Source organism: Hippocampus guttulatus, chromosome 2 (genome assembly GCF_054856545.1).
Source record: "Hippocampus guttulatus isolate MCC_2025c chromosome 2, RoL_Hgut_1.0, whole genome shotgun sequence".
NCBI classification, from domain to species: Eukaryota; Metazoa; Chordata; class Actinopteri; order Syngnathiformes; family Syngnathidae; genus Hippocampus; species Hippocampus guttulatus.
Window position 1 is genome coordinate 10,779,348 of NC_141262.1, and position 10,758 is coordinate 10,790,105.

The 10,758-nt window shown below is 43.9% G+C and overlaps 1 protein-coding gene across 3 annotated transcripts; it reads left to right on the plus strand.

The window, feature by feature from the left end:
- The first annotated feature begins 3,260 nt into the window (after positions 1-3,260).
- wfs1b (Wolfram syndrome 1b (wolframin)) lies at positions 3,261-10,758 on the plus strand. Of its 3 annotated transcripts, XM_086136052.1 has the most exons (10): positions 3,265-3,555; positions 4,504-4,824; positions 5,360-5,436; positions 5,541-5,685; positions 5,765-5,938; positions 6,552-6,632; positions 6,788-6,948; positions 7,024-7,260; positions 7,362-7,480; positions 8,355-10,758. In XM_086136052.1, the coding sequence occupies exons 2-10, from the start codon at positions 4,506-4,508 to the stop codon at positions 9,889-9,891; spliced, it is 2,850 nt and encodes a 949-aa protein (XP_085992178.1). In that variant the 5' UTR covers positions 3,265-3,555; positions 4,504-4,505; the 3' UTR covers positions 9,892-10,758. The 3 variants fall into 3 exon arrangements, with proteins under 3 accessions (XP_085992168.1, XP_085992178.1, XP_085992188.1); XM_086136042.1 differs by having other exon boundaries at positions 3,261-3,555; positions 6,788-7,260; XM_086136062.1 differs by lacking the exon at positions 3,265-3,555 and having other exon boundaries at positions 4,708-4,824; positions 5,362-5,436; positions 6,788-7,260.

The following is a 10,758-nucleotide window of genomic DNA, read 5'->3' on the forward strand; positions in this document are numbered from 1 at the left end:
CAAGAATGACACTGCCGGTGAGTACTGTGACGTCATCAGGTTTTACGGCGAGGTAATTATTTTTAGATTTTCTTTTTCAATTATTATGCCTCGTTCGTGCCATTCTGTTTTTTGTTTGTTTGTGCGCCTTTAAGGTATTTTCATTTATTTGTATTGAACACATTGATCAAAGTTTCTATTTCTATGTTGACAGTTTGTTAATAGCACAGGCAGACACCTAAATTACCATCAGACATCATCATCATCATCATCACCACCACCATCACGAAATGGCAATCAAATATTGCATCAAGCATCAGACGTTTTTTTTAAACCATCTTCGTCCATGAGAGTGATACACCCATGAAGATGGCTCATTAAGATCCAGGAGGCTCTCTCTTTACTAGACAATATGATTCCCCCGCCCCCCCCCCCAAATAAAAAGTACTAAGAGCGTAACATAAATGTGCATGCAGTGAGAGTGACCCAGATTCCAGTGGATGCATTACTTCCGCACAGCTGCTCATCTCTGCCTCCCCTATCATCTGCATGTCTACCATTCACAAGCATATGCGGCCAATGGCTGCAGGGCAAAACAGGAAGTGCAAGAGCCCACTTATAGGAAGATGATTTGTAGACTATGGGATATAATTTCCCATCATGATTGCACAATTTATGTCATTCATATACTGTATTAGCCTCACTGTGTAATCTTGGAGTGTGTAGCATCCCGATGTTTAGATGCATGCTGAGGTCAATCCATGTGAAGGCCTGAGGTAAAAAATCACTGAGTCAAAGCAGAAAAAGAAGGTTTGTTTTGGTGAAGTATTGACTCAGACAGCAAATTTGTGTCGGAGCGATAATGAGTAACTCGGTTGATTGTTTTGCCTTTGGTATTTTAATGGTTTCCTGGTATTTTGTGTCTCCGTCAACCCTGCCCTTTCAAACGCCGTTGTGGCATTTTACAATTCATGCGTGTCACACGCCTTAAATATAGAAAAACAAAATGTGCAGCAAGGTTCAAGTATCAAATTGATGGCCTTGAACAAACAAAAAATGGAGTCTCTCTTTTGAAGAATGTCAGTAAGCCTATTTTCCAGCTCCTTGGAATGTGAGGACTGTTCCCATTAGAGCTGGCCATAATAAGCTTAACATATTCATGACGTCTGGCAGATTAAAAGTAGCCTATAATGACATTTGGCATTCAGAGGGGACTAGGAAATCAAATGAGGAATGTATAAGGATCTATACTGTCATCTAAAGAGCATAGTGGAGTTAAAAACATACACACTTGGAACTTGGAAACAAAACTTTCAGGCAAAAACGGTCTAAAAGAGACATAGTTCTTAAGCCCACATCCTTGTACAGCTGAGGATAATTATCCTGTGCATGACTCACGACTATGAGTCTCTAAAACGTTGAGTAGAGTGTTCCATGTCCATTTCCGAAAACACGATGAAAACAAAGCTGCCTGACAACCTCGTGTAACGTCAGTAAAAAAAAAGGGTCTGAAGAGAGATGCTCTACTTTCTTTTCAGTTTTGTACACTTTTCGTGAAATTCGAACACACACCACTGAAAATTGTACAGTAACAAAAAGACCATGTGCTAACTTCCGAGTGACAGTGTGTTTCAGAAAAGATATTGATCTCCCGAAGCGATGCAGGCATTTCCTATGCTGTATATGTCCATATTCACACAGCCCTGGTTGCTATGGATACTGACCTCCTCCAATCTATGTTTCCTGTGAATGTCATTGCATTTGTGAAGTAAATTTTGAGAAAACCAGCAGAGAACTGTCACGATGCACTTCCTTATATTTCATTTCATGTATCATTCGGACATCATCATTTCACAGTTTGTAGTTTTTGCAAGCCTATCATTCCAGTGCTCATGGCTTGCCAATTGACAGTGGAAAAATCAATGTATAATTTGTTTAAAAAAAAAAAAACAACAACGGAAATTTAAAAAATACAATAAAATAAAGTCTTGTTTTGTCAAAATTCATTCCCAAAGGTCTTGGGTAAAATGGAGCCAATATCAGCAGACTTTGGATGGGAGGCCGAATACACCCAGAATTGACTGGTTGCCACTCAATCGCAAAGCACGTATAGACACTTAGTGTTCAATAACCCAACATGCATGTTTTTGGAGTGTGGGAGGTAGCTGGACAAAACCCACACAAACACAGGGAGAACATATGAACTCCACATAGGAGGGCCTGGCCAACATTTGCATAATCCCGTTCACAATATTTGAGTGCAAATAAGATTATTTTTACAAATATCCACAGTTTTAACTAATTTAGAGGAGAGCATGTGTGTCCAAAAATAGATTGTAGTACTGACTGTGTGCGACACCACAACAAGTACAAGGCTTCTACTTATCCTTTCAACTGGATCATGCTTATCCACTCATCAAGGATACATTTGCATAACTGCCTCATGGCAGCTGCAGTTAAGCATGCCCCCAATTAATTTTTATGTCTGCTCTTGACACCACCTGGGAATTTTAATCTTTGTATGAAACCAGCTGGAGTCCAGAGTTTGTATAATGTCCCTGTCTTCAAAGTTCTCCGCATTAGTCTCTGTCAGAGGTGTCAAACTCATTTTGTCGTGGGCCACATTTTAGTTACCGTTTCCCTTGGAGGGCTGTTATCACTGAAACAATATAAAAAAGTCAATCATAACGGTTTATTCAACTATTGTTTAAGTTACTGTAATGAGGGGTTTTGGTCACAAGAAAATGCATACAATATGTCTCTTATTTATTACATATGGAAATGTTTAATTTTGGTAGAGATTTTAGTAAGCATCATGGAAATGATGTGGCGGGCCAGATCTGGCCCTAGGCCTTGAGTTTGAAACGTGTGGTCTATGTATTTCCAACTGATTTTAAATATATTTAGATGTTGTGTTCGTGTGTGTGTGTGTGCGCGCGCGTGTGTGTGTATGTATGTATTAATGTGTGTGTGTGTGTGTGTGCGTACTATAGTATTATTATTTTTGTTTCTCAAACAAAAAATACAACAGAAGCGACTCGATTACAGAAAATTGTCAATGTACTGCACTGTATTTGAATGAAAACGAAAACAATGCTGCCACCCTCTGGCGAGACGTGCTATAGAAACTACATGATAATTTGCCAAACAAAAACAGAAAATATGTTCAACAAAACAATTTAATTATTATTTTCATTTTGTGGTGGGTTTTTTTCTATATTGACATACATAAATTAAAAGATGTTGCAGAAAAACATGTGAGAGAAAGGTTTCCCTTTAAATCTACGATCGATTGCTTTTGCCTGAGAGGCAAATTGTCAACTTATTGTTTTGTAGCCAATTAAAAGCCCTTGACGCAACGGAGTTATCACTTCTGTCCAATGGAAAGAGAGGGTTTTTTTTACATGAGAGCGGAAACAGCTGTTCGACTTGCATGTGATCTGTTTGGTTTGTGACAACAGATTGAACTGAAGCGGTCTCTTCGTTGATAGAGGTTCTTTTAAATCGAAAGGATAAGATGACTCCCGATATTGTGTGACCAAGAGGAATACTTCTCACTCTGTTTCTTTCATAAAGGTGAGCCGAATATACCGTTGTTGCGACATTTTGCAAAAATACAGTAGCATTAGCAACGAACCAGTCAACCTCTAAATACATATTTAATGTTACACGTTTCTTCGATTTGCACCAAATAATAATTTGAAAAGAGACTGACATCGTTGGACAGCTCCCAGGGCCAGTCAACTTAAATCGAGATCGTGTGCAACTACAAGGGGGGTTTTCCGAAAGGACAAAGCACTTAGGTACTTTGATGCATGTCACCTTCTCGATTTAGCATTCCAGTCTATAACAGATTGCAGACTGTACAGATGGAACAGAGTTCTTGTGATGCAATACGTGCTGATTTGGCTGCGACAAATGAACACTCGATGGAATGAATACTTGCAATTACACTTAGCTAAGAGCAAAATAAATACAATAGAAACGCTGTTGGCCAGTCTAAATGGAGACATTTACAGAATGGAAAACTATTTGTCATGTTGCTCGAATTAGGTTTTTTTTTCGATTCACATGGACAACGACTAAATGTGATTATACCCATCAGGAATATCAAATGAAATTTTGAAAGACCAGCAAGTGTTTAATCTACGCCTTTGAATGTGAGATAAGTGTAACTTCCATCCATTTTCTATGGCTCTTGTGAGCTGAAGCCTGTTCCACATGACTTCCGGTAAGAAGTGTGGACTCTGGACTAAGAAGTGTGGTTCACCCTGGACTCTGGACTCTGGACTAGAGGCTTCCTGTTCACGCTCACATTCATACCGATGGACAATTTAGAGTGTTCAATTAACCGATGCAATATTTTCACATGAAATATCCTGATGAAACCCCCACACACAGGGAGAACATGCAAACTCCACATCTGCCTCTCTTTTGGAAATTGTTCCATATTTTAAAAAAATGTCTTGATACAAGTTATTACTGGAAGTTTTGATGTTTCTCCCTTTTTTATGTTCTTTTCAGCTATGGACACATCTCCATCAGGCAGCCCAACGGCCAGCAGTTCTCCTGCCACCGCTGTGCGGACAGACCCTCCCTCGCCCAGATTTTCTCCTAAACTCACCATGCCAACCCGTCCGACCAAGCTGCTGCCGACGTACTCGACGGCATCCTCTCAGTCTGCGCCTCGTGCTTATTCCCGCTCCTCTTCTTTCTCCGCGCCGACCGCTTCAGTGCACTGCTCGCCTGTCAGAAGCCCCTCTCAGCTAGGGAGAGCGCAGCTCAACGCTGCTTCCTCAGCCACTGCCGAAACATCAGCCACAGCTTCTACCATGCCCGAAACAGGTGTCCTATAAATATAGTCTTTGCCCATTTCATTCCTGCTTTGTCATGTAGAGAAAAGGAAGAAGGAATAACAATCTGGAAACTTCACATTACTTAATAAACTCCATTTACACAGGTCTAATGTACATATTCATATACCTGCTCCAGGGCTCGTAAAGCTTTTATTGAGCAGATGGGCAAAGTTTAAAGTAACTTTTGAACATTCATGATTATAATACAAGTGTAAATACACTAGAAGGAGCTCGATGCCAGGCTGGAACGGATAAATGATGTCCATTGATTTCAATGGCGAAAAATGATTTTACAGAAAAATCTAATGAATTAAACATGCAAGTCAATACGTGTGTGTGTTTGTGTGTGTGTGTGTGTGTGTAGACACACACACACAGATATATATATATATATATACAGTATATATATATATATATAAATATATATATATATATATATATATAGAGCGAGAGAGAGAGAGACATTGATAGACATACACACACACATATTTATTTGTAAAACTGTTCTCTCTGTCTCCTTTAAGAGGAGCCAGAGGAGGAGGTCAGTCTCGAGGATGTGGCTGAGAAAGCAAAGTCAGGTGATGCGAAAGCGCAGGCCAAGGTCAGTGTCAACCAGACGGTGGACTTGCTGTGCCAGGGGCATATTAATGAGAAGGCTCCGATCGTGGGACAGTTTAAGTGCCCTTGTGTCATGTGTCCCTCCAGATGGGCCGCTTCTTCCTGGCTCTGGCCCGAGAAAGAGACGAGGAACTGAACCACTGCACTGCGGTCACCTGGCTGATCCAGGCCGCTAAACAGGGCCGCAAAGATGCTGTGAAGCTTCTGCATCAATGCTTAGCCTCCAGGCAAGGTACCCAAAATGTCCTCTGCCATCCCGGTATTCATTTAACAACATGCTGACGCGTGTGGCGCTGCGTCCTGTGTTGCAGGCATTACTCTTGAGAACTACGAAGAGGTGAAGAAGCTGTGCATGGAAACCCGTTTTGAGAGGGGAGTTCGTAAAGCAGCTCTGCTCATGTACTGGAAGCTGAACCCGGAGAAGAAGAGGTTGGTAGCTGTTTCGGAGATGCTGGAGAACGTAGAACACGTCCACACAGATCAAGGTATGATGCTTGGGTTACTTGCTGGCAACGTCAGGTACACAACTGCTCACAAAAAGTTAAGGTTATGGAAGCCACAGATTTGTTTGCATTACTGTTGTAAACTGACTTATGATTTATTGACTTTGTGTTTCCGCCACACTTGTGTGGTAGAATTTTGTGAAGCTGTCATAGTGAACATTTGAAAGGCTAAAATGTTTAGTAGGTTAACAACTCTAACTGAAATAGATAATAAACTGTCTTTCGTATTAATTCAATATTGTGATTTAATATGCACTGATTTTTTTCAAGGTCTTTTTTAACAAACACAAACAACACATTAACCTGTTAACCTCATCATAAGTATGATGGCATTTGTTGGAATACAGATTAATTTGCCATTTGTGCTTATTCAAACAATACCTGGGAAGAGGACCATGACAAAATAAGTCCATTTTTTAATTGTAGTCGCAAAATTGAGAGACACAAAATCGCCGTTACAGTATTTTTCTAAATCGTTCAGCCCTACTTTAGAGGTCAGTTTAATTTCTGGGCTGAGATTAAAACCCAGTGTTTGTCTGACAATGTTAAACAAAAGTCAACATTAATACTTTGTGCGATGTTCCTACATTTCCAGACAAACCAGTCTCGCAAGGCCCTCTCAACAGCTCTGCAAAGAAACAGAGGAGAGTTCTGCAGACAATGGTGACAAGCGAGTGTAAGTAGCATCGCCAATCCGACTATTCAGGCTCCGCTGAAACCACAGAATGAGATCCAATCTTCATACTGTCTCTGCTAATTAAATGTGAAATGATTAACGTTAAAAACGAACCATTAAGCCGGGATACATTTTGTGCCATGGTGTCTTTGTAGCCACCACCCACGTCGGGATGGATGAATTTGTCGAGATGACAAAAAAGTACGCCCAGGGAATGGCGCCGCCTCCCGCCTTGGCGGCGGTGTCAGGCAGCGACGAAGATGATGACGACGACGTGGTGGTGAAGAATCCAGATGAGCTGCCCCTACACCAAAAGGTAGGAGTGACACGGTTGCGGGGAGGAAGGTTCTTAACGACGGTGTTTCAGCTTGTCCGTTTGTCTTGGCATCAGCTGCTGAGGTTCCCGCTTCACGCTCTGCTGGAGATCAAGGAGCACCTCATCGACTGGGCGTCGCGGGCGGGCATGCAGTGGCTCAGCGCCCTCATCCCCACGCACCACGTCAATGCACTTATTTTCTTCTTCATCATCTCCAACCTCACCATCGAGTTCTTCATATTCCTCATTCCTTTGCTGGTTTTTTACCTCTCCTTCTTCTCCATGATTATTTGTACGCTGCGGGTATTCCAGGTCAGACCACCGTTTTCTATTTTGTCTGCGATGTGAAGAGGGTAATCGGCACACACAAACGGCATCTTTCAAGGATGTTTTTTTTTTTCCTCTCCCGATAGAACTCCAAAGCCTGGGAGAACTTTCGGGCCCTAACTGACCTGCTTGCTCACTTTGAGCCTGGACTTGATCTGGAGCAAGCTGAGACCAACTTTGGGCGGACACACTTGGAGCCCTATTTGTAAGGACAACTTATTTCAATTATGGAATTAGTGCTTGATTAGTTCTGCTCTCTCTGTTATGAACTCAGTGGAACCTGTTTTTCATATGCCCTTTTCTTTCTTCACGAATCAGTTTTGAGCAATATATACAGTATATACTAGCGGTGGGCAAACTACGGCCCGCGGACCAAATCCGGCCCGTTGGTCTTTTTAATCCGGCCCGCTGAAGGTCGGTCCACAATTAAGGTTCGATGTGAATGATTGCATTGATTTCAATTGGACTTGTAATGACAGGCATTTCACCGCCAGGTGGCGCATTGACTTGAAGTTGCAGAACACAGGGGGCGGGGCAATCTTTTCGACCACCGAGTACCTCTGTATCACTCTACTTCTACTGGTCTGATCACAACCCATCTGCAGCGATGCACAGGCTAAAATAGGTCATCAACAACACTTTTGTCATTTAAAAAAAGTATATTAATACCGTACTTTCATGCTTTTGTTCTGTTGATGTTTGATATGGACTGTCAACAAATGCAGTTTTTTTTAATGTACCATAGCTCGTGCTGACCTGGCCCTTCTGTCAAATTTTAAAAGTCAATGCGGCCCCCGAGCCAAAAAGTTTGCCCACCCCTGGTATATACTGTATTTTTTTTGGGGGGGGGGGGGGGGGACTCAAAATTGTAACCCATTTTCATTCATCGCTCGGTCTTGGCACAAAACTCCACCCCCGCATGACTCAGCCATTCGTTTTCGAATCAAGCTTGTTCATCCAAAGCATTTTGTAATTTCGGATTAAAATGTTCAGTAGGCGGCAACGCTTCATCTTTCATTTGGGATCTTCAGCCATTTTCCTCCAGAAAATTGAGAAGAAAATACTTGTTTTTACCTCAGGTACTTCTTGCTCTCGGTGGTCTTCGTGGTGTTCTCCTTTCCGGTGGCCGACAAGTCGTGGATCCCGTGCTCCGAGCTGGCGGCGGTGGCCCTCTTCTTCACAGTCACCGCCTTCCTCAGCCTCCACGCTTCCGCCAAGTTGTTCGCTCGCAAGGCCCTGCTCACGGAAGTACTCTCGGGCGCCTGCTCCCTCGCTTACCTACTGCCGGACTCCCTGTGGGTGCTCAGGATCTTCGGGAAAACGTTCATCTCGGTGCCTCTGGGTGACATCGTGGCATTGAACATCGGTGTGCCCTGCGCCCTCTACGGCCACCTGGTTTACCTCCTGTTCCGCATGGCCCAGCTGAGAGGCTTCAAGGGGACTTACCTGTGCCTGGTGCCATATCTGGTTTGCTTCACGTGGTGCGAGCTCTGCTTGGTGTTCCTCAATAACGCCACCGCCATCGGCCTCATACGGACTTGCGCCGGCTACTTCCTCTTCCTGTTCGCACTGCCCGTTCTCTCCCTGGGCCTGGCAGCAATACTTGTCATCCAGCTCCTGCAGTGGTTCGTGGCCTTGGAGATCACCAAGATGGCCGTCACACTGACCGTGTGCTTGGTGCCGGTCGTTCTGAGGCTTTGGACCCGTTTCAGCCTGAACCCCATTATGTTGTTTCGTTCGCTGTCCAGGAGCAGCATCGTCAAACTCATCCTGGTGTGGCTCAGCGCCGTGCTGCTCTTCTGCTGGATGTACGTGTACAGGTCGGAAGGCATGAAGGTGTACAACTCCACTCTCGCGTGGCCGCAGTACAGCAACATGTGCGGCCCATCGGCGTGGAAGGAGTCCAACATGGCCCAAACTCAGATCCTCTGCTCCCACCTCGAAGGCCACAGGGTCACCTGGACGGGCCGCTTCAAATACGTGCGAGTGACAGACATCGAGAACGGGGCGCAGTCGGTCATCAACCTGCTTCCCGTCTTGGTGGGGAATTGGATGCGTTGTCTGTATGGTCAGCCGTATCCTGCATGCGACAGGACGCAAGACCCCCCGGTGGGGCCTCACCCTTTCCTGGCTCCGCCGCTGCAAGACCCCCTCTGTAAACTCAAACAACTTGCCAAGCACGAGTGCCACGTGAAGCGCTTCGACCGCTACAAGTTCGAAGTCACCATGGGCATGCCGCAAGAGAGGAAGACCAAGAACGGGACCATTGTGGAGGACGAAGACGCCACCAAGGACATCGTCCTGCGTGCCAGCAACGAGTTCAAGTCGGTGCTGCTGCACTTGAACACGGGAAGCCTGGTGGAGTTCAGCACCATCCTGGAGGGACGTCTGGGCTCCAAATGGCCCGTTTTCGAGCTCAAAGCCATTCACTGCTTGTCGTGCGGCAACGCCCGCCTGTCCAGCCGTAGACAGTACAAGATCGAACACGACTGGAGGCGCACGGCCCAGAGCGCCCTGCAGTTTGGCTTCGACTTCTTCTTCAACCCTTTCCTGACCGCACGACTACGCCAACTCTCTGACATTGAAAGCGACGCTGTCACTTCTGTGACAGCGTAGTATTCCCTCATCTAACTCGGTGTGGCTTGATTCATTTGTCTTCTGTAACAAACTGTTCTGAGAAAACATGCATTCCTCTAAACGGGAAGATTCAGCTTCTGTGTGAATTTCCATTGTTCTTTTGTGTTTGCGAGTAGTGTCATGTTTTCAAAGGTCAACACTAAAAGACGCCTCCAAAACCTTGGGGTCACATTTAGTCTTGTGACCAATGTTTCCATAATTTTGAAGATGTTTTATTTTTTTTAATGTGACCAACTTGTTACAGAGTCAAATGACGGGAGTAACTATCGAATTGCGACTTTTATCAGGCGGTTGATATTAGCAAGTTGCGTTCAAGTGCCTAAATTGCATTTTACATACACTAAACATTTCTGGGATCCTTTTCATTTCAAAAAAAGATTATTCCAATTATTTATTGTGCCTTCCCTTCCTCTTACGTCTGTGTTTAAAAGCCTGCTGTGCAGGAATCAAAAATGCTCAATGCTATCACCCCTGAGTGATTACCGGTATGTCTGAATTGGGATCAGCAGTATTTTCTGCTCTGTGACCCAGAAAATAATTTGTGTCGTATTTATTGCACATAGAAATGCTGAGCTTTACAAAGAATTGAGTAGCCTTGATTGGAATTTGATAAAATCATGATAAACATGGAGAGTTGTTTTTGTATTTTTTAGAATACTGCGTTAGGATTATTTGCATGTGCTTAATAATGGAGAGTGGGTTAATAGAGAGACATGGATTTTAAGAATATCCAGTCTATTTTGCTGAAGTACTGTGTAAAAACACTAGGTGGGGTCCTAGCCTGCCGTCGCGCTGACTCCCATGAGAAGAGAATAAATGCGACAGAGGATTCTGTCGATAACAATG